Genomic DNA, 21,613 nt, shown 5'->3' with positions numbered 1-21,613 from the left:
TTTTCAGCATTCAAATGATCGATATTTGCATTACGATGATAATCGAAATTCACTTCGTAACCAACTTCATTTCGTACAAATTCGTAACGGTCGCGACAAGTTCGTGCAAGCATGCACGCTACTAAATTATTAATTTTTCTAATTATTATACATATTATTCCAGTCACAAAAGTGTTTCATATAAAGAAAAGTAGTAAATTTCGATCTAAAGATAATAGTTTCTTTCCACCAAGGTATAATATATCTCACTGGATCGGTAAATTTCATTTGCAGCACTGCGTCTTTGTTGAAATTGGCGAGGGCTTTTGTGCCGTAAGTTAATTTTCATCTTTAATTTAGTAAAATTGGTAAAATTATTCTTATAATAATATAATATAACCTAGAAAATATGTTTAATGATCATTTCTTAAACAATAGTTATTCGTCGAGATGGAAAATTTGTCTAGACCGCCGGGCAATTCCGGAATTGATGAACTTTTCCTCGGGATTTGTGACTGCGGAACGTTGCGTTCATGGAAATTATGTTCATCTGAATTACTGAGAATTCGACAAAAAGACTGCGTTTTCAACGAAGCCACTCCAACCTCTAACACAAGTGCTCGAGTTCACAGGAGACTTTGTGACATTAATCTTCTTAAATATCTACCAAATTGTAAGTGTTTTCTCTCCCTTGCTGGTCGAAAGCTGCATCAGACGGAAGGTAACAAAAAGTATAATATTATTCTGCATATTCGTTTTTACGGCAAATTTTTTTTGCAATTTTTTACTTTTGTTTATTAACAAAGTTTTATTACTTTTAAGGTTAAATTTTTTTAATTACAACAATTTTATTCAACTATTTATTATGATTAATTATTATTATAGCAAATTATTAGTAATTAATTAATTACTATTATTATTATCAATAGTAATTAATTAATTATTAATATTATCATTACTAATACTTAATTATGTACATTTTGTCTATAGACAAAATTCAACAAAATTATTGTCATTTTAACATTAAATTTAAAAAAAATAATTGCCTGGACTCAAATTATATTGTCACTGCAATTAACTTGAGTAGTCAATAATTAACTGGATTCTCAATTTTTATTGTAAACTCTGTATGAACTAAATATTATTCAAAAGGTTTTCCAACATGTTTTTCGGAACCTTTGCCCAAGTCGATTTGTTTTCCAAGAGAAGTTTGTGGAGTTGCTAAATGCACTGTAAAAACAATAATGGGAATTCATTCCCCTCAATGTGACCCCGATTGTCGTCAAAAACAGCCAGTGCGTTCAATAATTAGAAAAATTTTAGTTAAAAATTAAAAAAAGAAATTAAAATTTAAAAATTTTATTATAATCGTTTTATAAGAAACTTTTTATTTATTAATTTTTTTTTCGCAGTTTTGTGAAGAACTTGGGCTTTGGTCATCAGTGAAACCAAAAGTCATGTCCTCCTGGAGCGAATGGTCAGAGCCGGAGTGTAACGTGTCTTGTGGTAAAGGATCTCTTGTTTCAAGGGCATTTTGGTAAGAAAACGAATTATGAAAATCAATAATTATTTTTATTTCGCTTTTTCTGTATAATTTGTTTTTAAATTCATGATTTTAATTTTCAGTGAGAAAAATGGAATTGATTGCATTGGACCTGGACCATTTTGGTAAGTTTGAATAAATTTTTTCTTAAATATTTTTTTTCCAAGAATAATAAGAAATATAATTTTCAATTTTCTTTAGTTGCGCCAATACAAGAGAATCGTGTGAATGCAAGGTGTTTATCGAAAATGGAATCATGGAGGTAAAACGATTTACTATGCCTTGTACTCGTTCTATTTCATGTCCTATTGTCTCGAGGCGCAGAGGCTTTCTTCCTGAAAATCAAATTAAGGAAAGTGAAAGTTATGATATCGACGAATATGAGGAATTTAATCGAGAAAAAATTAATGGTATTTTTATATTTCAAAGTATTTGTTTTTAGATTTTACTTTTTATTTACTTTTTTAAATTCACATTTTTAGTTTTTAATTCTTTTTTAGTTAGGAGGAATTATTTGGTTGTCAAGACAATAGTAAAAAATTTAATGAAATCATTTAAAAACATTTCAATTTATTTCTTTTATTTTCTCTACTTTTAGGAAATTTGTACGACGATGCGGACGATTATGAAATAATGAACAAGAATGATAACGAGGAATTCGAGAAGAAAAAAAGAACCGTTGATGACGACGACTTTGATGACAATGACAAGGATTATGATTCCGACGATACTAAAAATACTTCAGATAATATTGAAGATAATGAAGAAGAGGAGAATGAGAAAAATAATAATGATTTGACAATGCCAGCAGTTACCACAGACGATTATGGTGAGTTATTTTAATCGTTTATTTTCTAATCATAAAAAATTGTTGACAATTTCGAGAAAAATTCAGGACAAATCAAAATCGAGACATCCAAAAATAATAAACTTTTATATTATTAAATTTTCTGTAATTCTTTACAGAAACAGTTTATGAAGACAAATCTAGTGGTTCTTTACCGAGGTCACGTATTTTATTTCCAATTTTCGCGAATTTCGTTATTTTCATTTCATACTTTGGATAAACTTGGGAAATTGAGATAAATAGTGTTTATTAGAATTAAATATTTTTGGTAAATATTTACCCTGTGCGGCAATGTGCGCTTGACGTTCATCGCGTATATGTTTCGTAATACGATATCCCGCAAGGAATGCTCAACGATACCTTTAAACGTAAAGCCGACATCATGCGTGCAGAACTTGACCCCTCTTCGTCAAAGAAAGCGTGTAGATCGGTGTCAGTGACCTTCCTCAAAAAAGCTTCTTTCATTTCTCGAACCCCCGTTATACTCACGGATTCTCATTTATCAAAATAAAAGACAAAAAAAAGTTCTCAACTTTTTGAGACTCATTTTCTAAAAAATTATTTTTTGTCATTTTTTTCTGTTCTTTCTGTACGGAAGTGTATGTACTATAGGTAATTTTCTATAATTGGATAATTTTCGAAGTTAGCCATTTTTTTGTTTTAAAATACTTGAAACAAGAGAAATGGAAGTAATTATAAAGAAGGGGAGATTCTTTTTTTGTTATTTGCGTATTCTTTGGAACAAAGTGATATCGATAATTGAAGCCTCTTTTGCCATGTATGAATTTCCGTCAACGTGGGTGTTTTCTTTAAGGGACCGTGGCAGAAAACCTGTTTGCTTAAATTATTCTCAAGCGATAAGCCTTAAATTGTCCAAGTCAATAAATAAAACTGGTTTATAAATTCGAGACCTGTTAATGAATTATGATCGTCTTTAAACTACAATACTTTTTATCGTGTTTTGCCAATTGCATGCGAATTCTACTCTCGAGTATATATCAGAATATCTAATTTTTCAATGAAAAGAATCGTTTCACACTAATAAATTGCATCAATAAGAGATATTTATTTGCAACTCTAAATTCTATTTCTGAATTATTTTTAATAATTTCTCTGGATAAATGTTTACAAAAAATCTTATTACTTTCAGGCTTCGTACTCAAAAAAGGCTTCAGGCTTCTACACAAAAATTCAATTATTTTTATAAATAAAAAAATTCTTCTCAGGAATTCAATTATTTTTATGAATAATAAAATTCTTCCTATAGGAATTCAATTATTTTAATAACATTCGTTGCAAGAATTCAATTATTTTTATAAATAATAAAACTCATAACATGATTTCAATTATTTTTAATACAATTTAAAATAATTTTTTTCGAAAAATGGAATTATTCTTAAGAATTTTATTAAAATTGTTCGAATGATTTCAACTATTTAAAAAATGTTTATATAATTTGTTTATTAGAATGTAATAATTATTTTCGCGCCGAAATTTTTCGTAAGAATTCAATTATTTAAAAAAATTTTGATAAAGTTCTTTATAAGAATTCAATTTTAAGAAATATTCAATTATTCAATAAATTACTAATTTTTTATATTTAAATAATTTGTATTCTTGTAAGATTTTTTAATTGAAAATTGAAATTCAATTGATTTAAAATTGAATTTTAGTTAAAATTTCAGATAATAATTGAATATCAGAAGCATTATAGTGTAAATTTTTATTAATTAAATTTCAAAAGATTTTTTGAATTGAAATCTTTAAAAATTTTAATTGTTCTAAATCTTTAATAATATTAAAATTTTTATTGAAAAATAAAATGATTAAAGTTGTGAATAAATTCGAAAATTTGAAAAAATAATTGAATTTTAGAAGACTTGCAGTTGTAATTTTGAATTTCAAAAAAGCTTTACATTCAAGTCATTTGAAATATTTTAATTCCTGTGAAAATAAATAGGTGTTGAAATATTTATTTAAAAAATATTATTTTATTTTCGAATGTAATTTAATGGAATTTTAATTTAATTTAAAAATTTTTAAAAACTAGAGTCAACTTTTATTTTTTGATAGCTACTTTTTTATTACTTTATCAGTCTTAAAACTACTTTTTTAAAATTAATAAATGGAGTACAAAGCCTGTATTTCTGAAAAATTGTTTTTTAAATTTTAAATTAGAAAAGTTTCTAATATTTTATTAAATTAAAATTTTCGATTTTATCACTCATAGCATTGGGATGAACGATCACTTTATTTTTTTTTTAATTGTTCATCAAGTGTAAAAAATCGTTCATTAAATAATAAATTTTAAGTAATGAACTTTATTGATATCAATTTTCTTACTGATTAATTACTTTAAGGATGGAAAAATTATCAATTTTGTAAAAAGAAAGTTTTTATTAATACAAATTTTTCTTTTCTGAAGGAAAAAACACGTGAAATTTGAATTTAAAAATCTACCTGCGCAAATTCGTCTTCTTTGATTGGTCTATTTCTAAAAGATTTGAAATTTAAATCCCGCGTCATTTGTGATGGTGACAAAAAGGTTCTCCAGTTTCTCTCAATTTTCGGATAAACTTCTCTTGATATTCTTCTAGATAAGGAAAGCAAACCCTTTGATTTCAGTCTAATTCGCCTGGGAATTAAATCATCTGCTTTAAAGAAACCAAAAAAACTAAAATCATAAAAGAATTACATTTTCAATAAAAATCGAACTTGTGGTTTCTGATAGTTCAACTACGCTCCTGATCGTTTCTCGTCTTCGATTGGCCATCAGGTATACCATGTGGCATTCATACGTAGTGGGGATTGGCCGGCATATTCTGCACTCTCCACACCGCAGGCGAAAGCCTGTGAGTTCATTATAGTATTTTACCCGCGCTATAGTCTTGGTGCCTCTCGCGTGTGTTATGTTCATTGTTCTCTCGTGCCGTTCTCCATTCATCACCCCCCAAGTTTATTTTATCTTCCGCCTTTAAAAAAGGATTATAATAATCTTTGAAAAATATAATCCTCAAATTGTCCATTCTTTTTTTTTCGTGATGGTTTTTTCTTCTGCATTGGAATTGAAAAATTGGTGAACACGGCGATTATGTGTATGTTCTCCAAGCAAAGTGTTATTGTTGGTGGGCCCTATAGTTGTTTGCCATTCTGTGTGAAAACAAGTGGAAGTGCACAAGAATTATTTTTCTTTCGGATTCTTTTTTAGTTGAATGTTTAATTGTGAAAATTTTTATACGTGATGCAAATAAAATTTGCCAAAGCGGCGGCGCTTACGTTGGAAAGGAATTTCGAATGCAGTGGATCGAGTGAATAAACTGTGGGATTCTGGAATGTGCGCTGACAGGTAACCTCCTCCGCCACCGCGCCGTCGCAATCGGGGAATATTTTCTATTCAGGCCCCGAAGATCGGTCATTTATTCCAGCCAGCAATCTCTGTAAGAATTCATTTTCTTTAGATTTATAAGGAATTTTTCGGTTTTTCTCGTTTTATTTCGCTCCATTTTATGTTGGGAAAAAAATAGATTGTTTGCTCCATTTTTATGTTGGGGAAAAAGATATTGTTTTTTTTTGAGAAAAATTGTACTGGTTACCAGTTTGTATCAAATTTGAGGCGAAAATTGCAAATTTTCTTGGTCTTAACTCATTTGATATTTATCCCATTTTTAGGTAATTTTGGACCGTTTGTCAATTTTTTACTGCAATTAGAATAAGAAAAATCGTTTCTTTAAAAACCACTTTTGGGTTCCTTGACCTTATTTGCAAGGTTCACAGGTATATTCTTCTAAAGTCTACAAATAAACAGATACGAGATTTATTTTCCGAACAACACACCTGTTATTTACCTATAAAGGTTTATGAATACAGTAACCTTTACTTTCCACTGCTACCATGAATTCCATACATAAAGTCATTTTTCTACCATTTAGAATTTAGAATTGTGGGAAATTCTTTTTTCCTAAAATGCTACAAATTTATATTTAAATCTCCTTCTATAAACTTCTTTCGCAATGCAATTCATGTAGAAATTTCCATTTGCAATCACTTCTTTTCTTTATTACAAATTTAGAATTTCTGGAATAAATTAATTCATATTAAAAGAATATGAAAAGTCTTTTTAGTTATAAATAATAAACTAGGTAGAAGAAATATCAATTAAGGTTCTGTATAAAATTTATAAGGTAGAAATTAACAATTTACAATTAACAATATAAATATAAACTAGCAATGCAAAGATTACATGAGTGAAAATTGATAAATAAAATATTTATTTTTGATCATAGAATAATAACGATTGACAATAAGTTGGGAAAACAAAAGAATGATTTATATTGTTTGAGCTAATGAGTCTGGAATTTGTCACACATTTCTCTATAAATAGCTGTATATATAATCTCAGGTAAATATTGATCTCGTCTTTTTCTTCTCAAGTTTTTGACATTGATTCAATATTTGAGAATCCAGTAAAATTTTGCAATTTTCTGGAAAAATTGAGTATTTTTATTTCAATTATACTTTTTTCAATACTTCAATTTCAATATTATTTTTAAATAATGCTTCGTTTCTAAATGTTCCCCTTTTTTTGGATTTTCTTCTTTTCTTTCTGTCGATATTATTCGCACTATTAATTTATCTTATTATTATTAATTATTAATAATAATTATTGATGATGATTTTTCTGTTTTCTCTCCTGGGTTGCCACAGGTCAGGGAAAGTAGAATTCTTTAGGAAATTCAGGGAATTTAAATTCATAAAATATCATAAAATCACGAATTATAAATTATTTAATGAATAATTTTACTTAAATATATCTAAATTAATTGAATTTTAAAAGAATTGCGAGTTTACAATTTTCGTATAAATAGATAAACTCCGAAAGGTTTTAATTTGAAATTTTACAAAATTTCATTTTTGAATTAATTTAATTAAAAATTTTAATGAAATTACATAGTTTTTTCAAAATTTAAAATACTTTAAATTCTTCTAAAATTTGTTCAATTTTTTAATATATCTTTAATTAATTATTAAAAATAACAGATTTATAGAAGAATTTTAGTTAAAAATACTTAATTATTCAATTATTTTCATAAATAATAAAATTCATGGCAGAATTTCAATTATTTTTAATACAATTTTAATTACAATTCTGTTATGAAATTAGTAGAATTTTTTAATATGTATTTAATATTATTTCCAAAATTTTAAAGCAATTCTTAGAAAGAAATCAATTATCTTGATAAAAATATCAAAATTCTTTTCCAGAAATTCAATTGTTTTCAAGAATTTTAATAACTTTCTTTGCAAAATTAAATTATTTTCATAGATATCAAAATTACTCGGAAGGAATTCAATTTTTTTGAAAAGTAATAAAATTCTTTTCAGAAATTCAATTATTTTCACAAATTTTAAAAAAATTCTCGTCATAATTTCAATTATCTTTATTATAAACATCAAAATTCTTCGTTGAAATTCAATTATATTTAAAGAAAATGTTAATAGAATTCTACGCAAACATTGAATTATTTTTATAAATATTGAAAATTTCCCAGGATTTCAAATTTTTTACAAAATTTCTTCTTAGAAATCCAATTATGTTCAAAAATTTTAATAAAATTCTTGGCAGAATTTCAATTAATACAATTTTCATCAAATTTCCTGAGAAATGAAATTATTCCTAAAAATTTTATTAAAATTCGTCAAAAGAATTCAATTATTTAAAAATTTGTTGATAAAATTCTTTATGAAAATTCAATTTTAACAAACATTCAATTATTGAATAAATTATTTACTATGAATTTAAATAATTGAATTTTCATAGAATTTTCTAATAAAAATTGATTTAAAAATTAATTTCCGAAGAATCGATTTATTTTTTAGGAAAATAATTGAATTCTTGCAACTAATTCAATTCCATTTTTTTTAATAATTGAATTCTTTTGAGAAATGTTACTACTTGTAAAAATAATTGAATTCTTGCGAAAATTTTTTTTTAGGATTATGTCAATTTAAATTCTTATAAAACATGAAGAATCGATCATTCCGAGTCGAAGACTCGGACTGATCGATATCTTCATGTTTTATAATAAAAAAAATTTTTATAAGTTAATTTCAAAATATTTGAATTTGAACGTTTTGAATAATTTTAATTCCCACGGAAAAATAATAATTAAATATTTATTTAAAGAAGAAATTATTGATGTTTTAGAATAAGGGAAAAAGTCAAAATCAGAAAGGAAAAAGTTTGGAAATTAGGGAAAAGTCAGGAAGAATACAAAATTAAATTTTTGTGGCAACTCTGCTCTCTCTCCACTTTGGCACCTGTGAAGGTTTAACCATTTGACAGATGTCAATTCAGGTGAATCGTTTACAGGTGGTTATTATAGCAACGTTTTATTTCTTGATTTTTCTTTTCTTTTTGCTAAGAACCGTAAGGACGAGGAGTTTGGTCCTTAAAAAGTAGGTCAAATACATTTTTGATAAAGAAAAAGACTCGTTAAAAATCATAAAAAAAATATTTAAAAAAAACATGACAAAAGTTATAAAAGTCCAAGAAGGAGAATTTTGAATACAGTTATTTTTTATAGTGCGTAGATTACTTTGTTTTGAAAATATTTTGGTCCTTATTTGTGAATGCAATGTGTGGTTTTCAAGTTTTATTTTATACGAGAGAGAGAGAGAATTGGATAAAACGTGTTGAATGTAAAGTTGGTACCGTTATCCGCATATGACGTAAGATTCTTCTCAAGTGAATTGACATTTACGAATTTTTTTTAACAGATCACGATAATTACTTTATTAGCTTTTATACCAGAAAATCATTCATTTTAAACTTCATATTGAAACATATAATTAATTCGAGAAAACTGAGAATTAAAAAACAGTTAATTTTCTTTGATTCCTAGACTTTAAAATTATTTTTTTAAATACTATTAAAATATTTTTTAAATACTAAAATATTTTTTAAATATACTTATTAAAACTATTTTTCTAAACACGGTTTTTTAAAATTTTCTATTAAAACGGTTTCACATGATTATATTTATTTATTCCAATTAATGGGTTCTTTTTTTCAGAACGAAATCACGCCCCTTGAATTGTCATACAAACTTTCATTAAAGTGTGTGAAGATTTATTAAAGTAGCTATTAAAAAAACTTATCAGGGTTATTGTAGGATCATTAAAATTCTAATAAGTGTTATTATTCCGTGTAATGAAGACTGGGTCGAAAATTTGCATATAAATTCCTTGTGGTATAATAAAACCCTTCTATTAGCTGAGAAATAATCAATTAAGTCCAATTAAATAAAAATAAACTTTTTTAATTTCATTTTTAGTAGAAAACTTTTCTTTTTCATTTTTCGATTAACTTTGCGATTTGAAAAATTTTTCGAATGTAAAAATAAAATGACTGACACTTTTGAAGATTTACAGTTAAAATTTCGAGAATATTTTTTTACTTCTTTGACTCGTAAATTATAATATGGTCTATAATTCTTCGAAGGAAATTTACATTACAATAGTTGGTAGACTTTTTTTAAAAATACAGTTCATTCGATTATTAAAAATTTTTAATGATAAAAGTCGAGAATTTAGTTGTAAATTTAAAAAAAAAATCCGTAAGTGTCAAATCTGTAATTTTCGATTGTTGGTGGTAAAAAAAAGAAATATTTAAAATTCTACGACAAAAACCGGTTTAGCGGGTTGTTACAGTCACGAATTTTCTCTGTGCTGCATAATAAAAATTGAAGATACTTGAACATCCGACGCATTTTCATTTGATCACGAATCAAGGACGATTCGATCATTAGTAAACAAGAAGTTTCTTCGGATTGTGTATATACATCTTAACATATAAAGAAAACCACACACTGCAGTTATCAATATTTGCACATGTTGCCTTTTAATCTCCATTTCATAAGTTATCAAACTATATGTATACAGCGCAGAATAGGGGGAATTTAATATTTCAACGAAAAAAAATTTTTTTTTTGATAAATGAATCCACAGATGATGTTAATTATAAATTATAACACAAGCAACAGTCATTGATTATTATTTAAATTACATCTTACGTCAATCTATTTTTATTCTATTTATATTTTATTTCGGATACTATTAGATAATTGCGTTTTTAATTTTTTTTCTTTATACATTTTGAGTATTTTTTTATTTACGAACATAAACTATTTTATTCGGATATTGTTTGCTCTAAATATGTTTCTAAAGTTTCTAAAGTTTAAAGTAACGATAATTTTATTCAACCTTTAATTTGTATTTCGATATTAAAATTATTTTATTTATTAAAAAGATTCATTTTTAACTAAGAAAACGTTTTTTGAAAGAAAAAGAAGAAAATTTCTTTTTTTATTTAGTTTTAGTTATTTAGAAAAATATTAAAATATAAAGAAAAATTTTGTTCAAAAACTAGGGTAATTTATAAATATTATTCGTTTTAAATATTTTTTAACTAAGAAAACGTTTTTCGAAAAAAATCGAAGTAAAAAAGAGTTTTTATTTTTTGATTTAGTTTTAGATATTTAGAAAAATATTAAAATAGAGAAAAAAAATTTGTTTAAAAACTAGGGAAATTTCTAAATATTATTTATATTGTTTGTAAATTTTGTTTGTAAATTCTATCTGAGATCAAAAAAATAGTTTAGATAATTGAGATTACTTAATAGTTTTCCTTAATAACGTTATGTTTTTATTTTAGCAAATCTCAAATATCGATGACCTTTTCATTAATTATTTATATACACTTATCGGTTAGTCTATTGTGAGATTCAATAATTACCTTTTGATTACGGTAAAGTGTTAGTTAATGGTTTATCTTCGATAAAAACCTGGAATTTGCGATATTTTTGTCTCGTATCTGATTTAAACTTCTCAAACTAATTAATCGCTTTTTGATTATCAATTAAATTCTTATCAAGCCACACGAGGGTAACGGGTCTTGTTATCGAAACAGCATTTTTCGCTGTTCTAGTTTATTATTTTTATTACATTAACAACAATGGCAAATGTTCAAAAAAAAAAAATTGCTCTACAATTTTGCTGGCTGGAATAATTTTCCTTATATGCTAATTATGCAATTTTTCATGATTCTAAAGTTCTGAACATATTCAAATGAACGAAATTTATTTATTTAAAATTTTATTACTACAATAATTTTGTGTCAAAATAAAAAAAAATCTTCTATATTAATAATCGTTGTATTCCGGTAATCTGTTCGCAGTTTGCTTTTTTGTTTCTTAACTTTTTTAATAATTTTACTTTTTTAAAAATTTCAATTTTAAAATTAATGTATTGAAAAATCATCTAATTGTTGCAGAGAATTTTATCAAAAAATTTGATACTAATAGAATTCCTTCGAAGAATTTTATTATTTAGGAAAATAATTGAATTTTATAAACAATTTCTTTCAAGTTTTTAAAATAATCGTGTTTGTTAATAATTAAAATTAAACATTCAAATAATTGAATTTTTTCGAAATATTTTATAACGAATTAAGAAAAAAAAATTGAATTCTTTCGTAAAAATTTTTTTGAAAATAATTGAATGTTTGCAAAGATTTTATAACGAATTAAGAAAAAAATTGAATTCTTTCGTGAAATTTTTTTTTTTAAATAATTGAATTTTTACAATGAATTTATTAAATTTTTTGAAAATAATTGAATTTTAGTGAAGAACTTTATTATCTGGAAAAATAATTGAATTTTTGCAAAGAATTTTATAAAAATTTTGTTTAAAAATTTGTATTACTGCAAAAAATATTTCGTTCATTTGAACGTTCAAAATTTATTGTGGGTCATAATTTTTCTCAAGACAATCAAAATTTTCCGGGTCTGAAGATTCTTTTTTCTTTCTCAAATCGAAGCTTTTTTTAATTCACTTTTATTCTTATTTGGATCATTTTTTGATATTTATAATCAGTTTTATTTTTATTATTAATATTATTGTTGTTGTTATTTTATTGGTATTATTATTTACGTGAGTGAAGTTCACAACGTTTATGATAAACGATTAAAATTTATATTTTTCACAAAGAAAATATTTTTTTGTTTAAAAGTGTTTCTTTTAAAAATAGTTAAAAAAAACTTTGTATAAAAATTACTTGGAAAAATATTTTTTCCTCTAAATGGTTGATTAATGAACGTTGTAAACTTCACGATTCACGAAAGTTATTTTGTTATCACTAATTTATGATTATTAAATTTTATCACAGTGAGGAAACAATTTTATGCACAAGTAAAACAGTGAAAAAAAACTTTTCGCTGACAATTGTTTAAAAAATATGCGCGGATAAATTTTCGTGGTCCTAAAAAATGTAAGATACGTGTATTTATTTTTCTTTTTTTTTTTTGTTTAACGAAAAGAAAGGGATCTAATTGTATATTCAGGATCGGTTTAAAAGAAAGGAACGTATGCAAATTCACTTGTTCTTAAATTCCATGTGCTAGAATTGTTTCGCCGCGGTGAAAGGTATTTTATTTGAATTTAAAATTGTCTGGTTCTGGTTTGTCGATCTGTCGATGAAGAGGGCTGGGTGCCTCGGATACCTCAGGAAAGAGCTCATGAAGCCCCTCGAGGAAAGGCGGAAAGGGGGTTCACAGTTCGACGGAGCGGTTAATGACCGAGGAACAACAACAACAACGAAAAAAGTCAGGATCACGAGGTGGTGGTGGTGCTCCCGACGGAGATGAACGACTTGACGTCGTCGTCAATGATCAGATTTCGTCAGGACGATGTTGACGAGAATTTTGATATTGATGAAGAAGAAGAATCATTAGATATGGGACCGGATATGAATTTGGTGAACGGACCAAACCCCTGGCTTCCGGCATACGGATTCCAAATTCAACATCACAACAGTTATAATTCAACCCACGAGGATCTACGCACTAATGGTTTGTTGTATTTTTTTTCTTTTTTGTACTTTTTTTTTTAATTTTAACGAGTTAACAACATACATACACACGAACTTTTATATTCCCCTTATATAAGCAGAAAAATATTTTCGCCTAGATTGAAATAGATTGCAAAAAAAAAAAAGATATAGGTCTCCACTATCTTGGCACTGAGTTCACTAGACATTGCTTTGGCTATACGTGCAGTTTTCATGCTGCCGATTGTTTTCATTTTTCGTTTTGCCGAATTCAAACTGCAGCGAGAAAGCTTTCTCTAAAAATAACGAAGGAGACGATGTTTGGATGAGGAAAGGGACAGATTTGAAAATGATAATTTAGGGAACTTTCTTCTCCGCTCTTGGGAAAAATTGTTCATTATTTTTCTACAAAAAAAAACGAATTTTTTGTTTACATTTGAAAATAAAGAAATGGAAATATACACGAAAAGAAAATTAATATTAAACTTTGTAAAAGTATTTTGCAATTTGGGGACAAAATGCCAAAAAGCAAAATTTTTATATAAAAGATACTAAAATTTAAAAAAAGATTTTTCGTTTGCTGTTTGTTTTCTAATTTTTTTGAGAAATTTTCCTTTTAATAATGTTTTGAATTTTAAAATTAATGGAATTTTAATTTAATGCTTTGAAGATTAAAAAATTCCAAAAATTAATTAAACTAAATTGATTTTAGTTAAAAATATTTCTTTTATAATTTTAAATCTGAAATAATTGATTTCTAATTAAAAAATTTATCATTTTTCAAAATAATTGAATTCTTATGACATAATTTATCATTTTTAAAAATAATTAAATTTCTAGAGAAAAATCTAATTCACCTCTTTAAAAAAAAAGTTAATTCTTGACAGAAATATTAATACTATTAAATACAATTCTTCCTGTATGAGGAAACAATATTTTTATTCTAATAAAGAATTTAATTAAAATTTTTTAAATTAATTGAATTTTTGCAAAGAATTTTATTGTTTAGGAAAATAATTGAATTTTTTCAAAGTATTTAATTAAATTTTTTTCTTATAAAGAATTTTTTGAAATTTTTCAAAATGATAAAGTTTTTGTGAATACATCATTTTATTAAAATTCTTTAAAATAATTAAATCCCTGCGAAGAATTTTATTAAAATTCTTCAAAATAATTAATTTTTTGCAAAAAATTTTGTAATTTGTGAAAATAATTGAATTCCTCTGAATAAAGTTATTAAAATTTTCGAAAATTGAATTTTTTGAGGAATTTAATTAAAATTGTACTGCAAATATTTTAATTCTCATAAAGAATTTAATTAAAATTTTTCAAAATAATTGAATTTTTGCAAAGAAATTTATTATTTAGGAAAATAATTAAATTTTTTCAAAGTATTTAATAAATTTTTTTCTTATACAGAATTTGATTGAAATTTTTAAAAGTAATAAAATATTTGCGAAGAATTTTATTAAAATTCTTTAAAATAATTAAATCCCTGCGAAGAATTTGATTAATTATGAAAATAATCCATTTCTCATAAACAAATTTTTCAAAATAATTAAGTTTCGTTTCTGCGAAGAATTTTATTAAAATTCTTTAAAATAATTAATTTTCTGTGAAAAATTTTGTAATTTGTGAAAATAATTGAATTCCTGTGAATAAATTTATTAAAATTTTCGAACATTGAATTTTTTCGAAGAATTTAATTAAAATTGAATTGAAAATGTTTCAATTCTCATAATGAATAATTTATTCAAAATTTCTCAAAATAATTGAATTTCTGCGAATAAATTTATGAAAATTTTTGAAAATAATTCCATTTATTCGAAAAATTTAATTAAAATTGAATTGAAAATATTTTAATTGTCATAAAGAATTTAATAAAAAATTTTCTTAATATTTGAATTTTTGCGAAAACTAGAAATCACATTTTTAAACCAAAAATTCTTTTCAGAAATTTTATTGAAATTTTATTGAAAATAATTTAATTCCTGCGAAGAATTTTATTAAAATTTTTGAAAACAATAAATAATTATAATGAATTAGTAAATTAGTTAATTATTAAATTTTTTAAAATTTTGATTCTAAAATTATTCTAAAATTGAATCTAAAGTTCTTGTAATTCCTTTTAAATTTTAATATTTTTTATATCAAAATTTTGCATTTTCTCCCCAAATTGTAAAATACTTTTACAAAATTTAAAATTTATTTTTTCTTAAGTTTTAAAATTTTATTTCTGCTATAACAAGTACAATTTGAATTAAGTATGCGAAAAAAATTAATTATAAATTGCAATAATTATTTAAATGTTTCAAAATTTGAGAATTTTGTTTCCAATCAAATATTTGAATAGTCATTGTTATTACAAGTATACATTCTAAATATCTAGTTGTTTTCGCAAATATCTGATTAAAAATTTATTTGTTCACAACAAAAATATCCTCATTATACGGAAAGAAGATTACTACGTAACAATTTGAACTTAATGTCGTTCGATGCATTTCCTGTTTTCAATACGTTTTTTTTCAAGTTTCTTCTAAAAAAAACCAACTCGTCATTTTTCGATAAATTGGTCTTAGTTAGAGAAAGAGAGGAATTTTTTTCAATAAATTGGATTTAGTTAGAAAAAGAGAGGAATTTTTTCAATAAGAATTGGATTTAGTTAGAAAAAGAGGGATTGTTTGCAATAAATTGGATTTAGTTAGAAAGAGCGAGGAATTATTTGCATCAAATTGGAAAATGGAATTTTTCTAAAAGAGAAGAATTAATCTTTTGTTTTTTAGATGATTTTGCTATCAGGTGCTTTGAAAAAAAAGGAAAATGACTTTTTAGTATTTAGAAAATATTTTAATAGGAAAACTTTCATTTGTTTCACAAATGTTGATTCTCACGTGGAATAGAATGCACGAACAAGTCCGATAAGACAAATCCAGTTTTAACGACCGGAAGTATGTGTTCGTCTGCGTCTTCAGACTCTTCTCTCACGCGTCTTCTATTTTTGATGGCTTCCATGTAGATATGAATCTTCATAGTGGTGTAGAGATGCAAAGCTTCTACATAAACTATAACGAAAAGGGTGATCGAATGGCGGATGCATTCACTGGCGTAGACTTCTCAAAGACTATAGAAGATTCCTTCCTTAATTTCCATATCATCCAAAAAGATAAACGTGTCTTGTTTTCCATTTCCTTGTAGAGAGTCGACTTTTCCTTTTAGCTCATTTTTTCCACGAGGATTGAGTATTTAAAAACGTTTAGATTTTTTTCTTGAGTATTTTTTTTAGTATTTTGTTTTAGATTCTATTGTTAGTATTTTATTCTTTAGATTCTATTTAGTATTTTATTTTTTTAGACTCTTTTTAATATTTTATGTTTTTTCCAGCCAAAGGAAAAAATCTTGCAAGCTTCTTCTTCTTCTTCTTCTTAATTTCTAAAAAAGGCAATTCTATGGAATCACGTTAACGAGTTTACGAAGTATTTGTCTGACATTATTTAGACCGTTTACAGCAATTAAGCGAAATTGTAAAAGATCGACGTAGTTGTTTCAGTCAATTAACAGTTAATCTACGCCAAGACTTCTTCACATGATTCTTGTAGTTACAATTGCTTATAAAATTATACATTACTTTCAAAAATCTTCATTTTAAACTTTATACGAATCATGTTATAAATTGGCTCACGCTCATCTCTCAGGGTCTTTAATTTTCTTATTCGAATGCAGATAATAACTCTCTTATTTCAATGTTAATTACTCTTTGATTGATCATTATCATCCAATTAATAATTTATCTCTAAATACCAAGTAGTTTGTTTTCTCAATAGCTATGAATTATTTTTCTTAATTCCCAATCATTTTCTTTTCCTCCCATTAAATAGATTTCAAAATTAAATAGATTTAAAATATTTCTATTTGAATTGATTTTCGAGAATTAAATTTTCTTTTCGAAATTTAATTTCGAAAAAAAAATTTAATTCTCGAAAATAGAAAAATTTAATTTCCGAAAATTTATTCAAAAATTGTAAAAGAAAAATTTTACTGTCAGTGTAAGAAGTGCAGCTATTTAAAATTTGCATTAGCCGGACATTTTCGAATAAGATCAATAAGATTGAGTGTAATCGTTTTTTTTCATTAGGGACATTGATTGATTCCCTTTTCTTGAATTCAAACTGAATTAAGTAGAAATTAGAAGTAAAGAGGTTTTCCCACGAGGACTTGTGTATCTTCCTTGTCTTTTTTTCTCTCTTTTTGTAATCTCGTGAGATTTGCTGCGGCTGCTTCTTCTTCGGTGGTAGATTTTCATTAACATTGCCTTGACACGCAAACTTGATTTGATGGAAAGTAGCCTAGATATTAACAGCATTAACATACGATCTATATGCAAAACCACATGATTTTCTAACTATGGAAAATGCACCGGTAATGATACAAATCGAAACGCGTATATAGAGCGTAATCGAGAAGATAGCATTAAAATAACTTTTCTTTTTTTTTCCCCTCAAATTCTCTCAAATTTAAATATTGAATTTTTTTCCCGAAAATTTAAGACAAATTTACAGAGAAAGCGAAGGGACAAATAAGTGAAAGAATTTTTGCCAAATAGTGGAGTTATTGATTAAATCTTTACTTGGCTATTTGGCCATTTTCCAAAATTGTCCTTGTTTTCGATATTGATCCAGATGTTAAATAGGATACATTTATATAAAGTTGCCCTTGATTTAAAAAGTCTTAAAAAATAGTCTTGAAAAAAGTCTTGGAAAATAGTTTCGAAGGAAAATTATTGGTAAAATATGTGCAGTTGGAGAAAAGTATATGGTAATTAATATACTGGCTCGAGTGGGTAATGATATTAATAAAAATTCTATACGTCGAAATCGAATTAACTGTAAAGTGTGCATAACTTCCTTCTTTTTAAATTCATTAAACTAAAGGAGTACATAAATTTTACACCTCGGCTGATTGACGGTTCTTTGACGAAAATTAACTCCACGTTATGCAAAATAAATGTTTCAGAAATCGATTCCGTATGCAAATTGCTCCTAAATAATTAATGCATCAAGAGCAAATGGCCTAATTTAATCAGATATATTGTGAGACAACTCGAAAGTATAAAAAGAAATAGACATTAAATTGCAATAAAAATATTCGTCAACTTTTTTATTATTTTTCCATATGCATTCAAATATTTGGAAACTTTACTTAATTTTATTCAAATACTTTATTCAAATTTCATTAATATTTTTAATAATATTTTTAATATTTTTAATAATATTTTCAATATTTTTAATAATATTTTCAATATTTTTAATAATATTTTCAATATTTTTAATAATATTTTTAATATTTTTTTATTTTTAATAATTAAAATGTTTAATCACAATTTATGAATTTATTCCCAGGAGGGGTGGAGAATAATAATGCTGTATACATTGTAGTTCGAGGCGTGACTTGAGTGATTTCTGTTTGGAATGCAAACAATTTTTTTGTGTGAAGAGAAATATGTGTATGCACTTTGAGAATGGAGAAAAAAAAGAATATTTTCTGTGTACAACGTGAATCCAGTGGAACTACGACCTTCGAGAGACGTTGGCATGCGATTGGTTTAATGCGAGGCCAAACTCTCAAGATTCAAGTTAGACTCTTCTTGCAATCTGTAATACAATTCGTTTTGCATGAGCGCCAACGTGTTGTAGCTGGCGTTGCACATAAAGGTGGAAAACACCTGTTGCTTCTCGCATGTTGCCCCTTTTCATTACAAACGCTGCCTGCGGTCACTACACTAGAAATCATGAAAAAAAATAACGAAAAAAATACAATTACTGGATGTATATTACAATTTTTAGTTTTACCAGTTTTTCAAAGAAGAAAACGAAATTAATTTGAAAAGGGTTTTTCTTCTTCTTTTTTGAATTTTCTTTTCTTAAATTTAAAATTCCCAGGCCTCGAATATTATTACTTTTTGGACTTTTTTCCACTTGTTTTCAAAAAATGCGACTTTTTCGAATTTATTTCCGAATATTGCAAAGAAAATACCACATTTTTGGTATAAATTGCATCTTATTTCGATTTTTATGGCGTAAAAAATAACTACAGTCAAAACTTTGCCCAAAATTATTTTTGAATAATTTTTTTAAGATAATAAGATTTTCGAAATATGTATAAAAATTAAAAAGTTCTTAAATTAATGAAATTTTGCAAAATTTTATTGAAAATAATTTATTTTTGCTTAATATTTCATTAAACTTTTTGAAAATAAAATTTTTGAAGAACTTTAGTTTGCAAACTTTGAAAATAATTGAATTCTTCAAAATTGAAATGAAAAATGTTCAAATAAAAATTCAAATATCAAAATTAAGGAAAATTAGGTTCAAAAATTTGTATTAGAATATTTTTAAGAAAAGTAATTTTTACATTTGTTTACATTATAATTTTTTAAAATTCAATTGTTTACAATATTTTCATTTCCAAAAATTTAAATATCTACAAAAAATATTGACATTAAAACTTAATTATTAATTTTATTATTTTAATTATTTTTTTATATTTTCCAAAACTTCTTTCAAAAAATTTTACCAATTGTTGATTATTTGAAACTTTTTAATGAAATATAATTTAAAAAATCTGTTATAAAAATTAAATTTTTGTATATAAATAATTGATTTAGAGAAGAAATTTAGTTAAAAATTCTCTAGAAAATAATTAAATTATGGAAGAATTACAATTTGTAATTGTTAAAAATAATTCAATTTCATAGAGTTTGAAATTGAAATTTAAGAAAAACTCAATTCTTGTTAAAAAATAAATACCAAGTTTTGAAATATTATTTTTATTTATTTATTTATTTTAAATTGAGTGCAATTAAAAAAAATTATTGAAGGTTTGATTATTTAAATTTAGAAATTAGTGAATGTTCAGAGAAATACAAAATTAAATTTTTTTGCTGACATTGAGTAAAGTAAATGACTTTTTTTGGACTATTTTTGTATTTTTAATCGACTAAAGCAATTTTTTTGCGCTTTAAAATTGATCCGAGACCTGAAATTCCTCTTCTTTATTTTATCTTTTTTTATTTTTAAATTTAATTTACTCTTCTGCTTCTTCTACTTTTAATTTATGAAATTAATAATCGAAATCGATTTCTAAGTTCTTTTGTTATCCTGACACGAGCAGTAATCATCTAAAGTGAACCGAGTGGCAACTCGTTATTCGATGGTATTTTCCACGCGTATTTTATTTTTTTTTTATCCGCTGACGATAAGTCTATATCATAATAAAAATACGTACATTAACTGAGATCTAATTTGCGCGAATATATAAATTGAGTGCATCATTGAATGAATGTATTATGTATACCTACCCATTCGGAATTATTAATTTAATGAAAGTAAACTGAGAGTCGTATGCAATTTTTTATCCATCGTGAAAATTGTATTTCTCTAGTGCAAAATTTTTTCTTTCTCGTGTAATATTTTTTTCCCCGAAGTAGAACATTAATATTGTTTTACAGGCAGCTTGGGATTGTTTCAGTAATGAAAATATTTCTTTTTGGAGTGTTTGAAAAAGTGTTAGTTTTGAAATTAGAAGGTGCTTTTTATATATTTATTTTTCTGTGGATTTATCTCTTAACGGTTCTTTATGGACAGATGTAATAAAATCTACAATCCAGTGTATAGAGTAGATATATACTTGGGATATTTGATTTCTGGTTATCAATCGATAAATGTTAATTCGATGCTTGAGTACACGGTTTTTTTTTCTCTTAAAGTAAAATTAACACGTTCGGGTGTTATAATACATTTGAAATATACATTCTTAGGCAGGTGTACATGCTCATTACTATGGATACATATTTCTCACGAACTGGTTAACCTTAGAAAGATTAGAGCACATTACCATATTAGCTTGATTCTATAGGTAACACTGTGCATGAGAATGTTGAGAACACATTGATGTATTTTATGAAAAACTCTTCAAGATTCTGAGCAGAAAAAATTAGTCTCTAAGAATAGTTTTTTGTTTCCTTACTTTTAAAATAATTTTTCTTTTCTTTTTTTAATTTTAAAATTAATTTATTAAAAATCAGTGAATTATTGGAAAAAATTTTATCAAAATATTTGAAAATAATTGAATTCTTGTGATGAATATTATTATTTATGAAAATAATTGAATTCTGCAAAGAATTTTATCGAAAAATTTTAAATAATTGAATTCCTTAGAAGAATTTTATTATTTATGAAAATAATTGAATTATTGCAAAGAATATTATCTAAAAATTAAAAAATAATTGAATATCTTCGAAGGATTTTATTATTTGCAAAATAATTGAATCATTGCAAAGAATTTTATCAAAATATTTTAAAAT

General features: G+C 25.1%; 2 protein-coding genes across 6 annotated transcripts in view; both read left to right on the top strand.

The window, feature by feature from the left end:
* Nucleotides 1-184: 184 nt before the first annotated feature.
* Nucleotides 185-2,589, top strand: LOC122502068 (pheromone-processing carboxypeptidase KEX1-like). Its single transcript, XM_043611935.1, has 7 exons — nucleotides 185-312; nucleotides 418-700; nucleotides 1,392-1,516; nucleotides 1,606-1,647; nucleotides 1,724-1,932; nucleotides 2,121-2,351; nucleotides 2,489-2,589. The coding sequence occupies exons 3-7, from the start codon at nucleotides 1,437-1,439 to the stop codon at nucleotides 2,587-2,589; spliced, it is 663 nt and encodes a 220-aa protein (XP_043467870.1). The 5' UTR covers nucleotides 185-312; nucleotides 418-700; nucleotides 1,392-1,436.
* A 2,614-nt stretch (nucleotides 2,590-5,203) lies between these two features.
* LOC122502037 overlaps nucleotides 5,204-21,613 on the top strand; it is a 78,751-nt gene continuing 62,341 nt past the window's right edge. For 3 of the 5 annotated variants that reach the window (XM_043611893.1, XM_043611892.1, XM_043611890.1), the window contains exons 1-2: nucleotides 5,204-5,806; nucleotides 12,908-13,276. In XM_043611893.1, coding sequence (XP_043467828.1) covers nucleotides 13,069-13,276 — 208 coding nt within the window. In that variant the 5' untranslated portion in view covers nucleotides 5,204-5,806; nucleotides 12,908-13,068. The remainder of the gene's footprint in view (nucleotides 5,807-12,907; nucleotides 13,277-21,613) is intronic. The other 2 variants (XM_043611891.1, XM_043611894.1) reach the window with 2 other exon arrangements.

Source organism: Leptopilina heterotoma, unplaced genomic scaffold (assembly GCF_015476425.1).
Source record: "Leptopilina heterotoma isolate Lh14 unplaced genomic scaffold, ASM1547642v1 Lhet_22, whole genome shotgun sequence".
Classification (NCBI taxonomy): Eukaryota; Metazoa; Arthropoda; class Insecta; order Hymenoptera; family Figitidae; genus Leptopilina; species Leptopilina heterotoma.
This window is presented reverse-complemented; position numbering and strand designations above follow the sequence as displayed.

Excerpts from the sequence above, each read along its gene's own strand:
- LOC122502068 (XM_043611935.1), top strand. The coding sequence starts at position 1,437 with ATGTCCTCCTGGAGCGAATGGTCAGAGCCGGAGTGTAACGTGTCTTGT. Across the intron at positions 1,517-1,605 it reads CTTGTTTCAAGGGCATTTTG|TGAGAAAAATGGAATTGATT; the intron begins GTAAGAAAACGA and ends TTTAATTTTCAG. Across the intron at positions 1,648-1,723 it reads ATTGGACCTGGACCATTTTG|TTGCGCCAATACAAGAGAAT; the intron begins GTAAGTTTGAAT and ends AATTTTCTTTAG.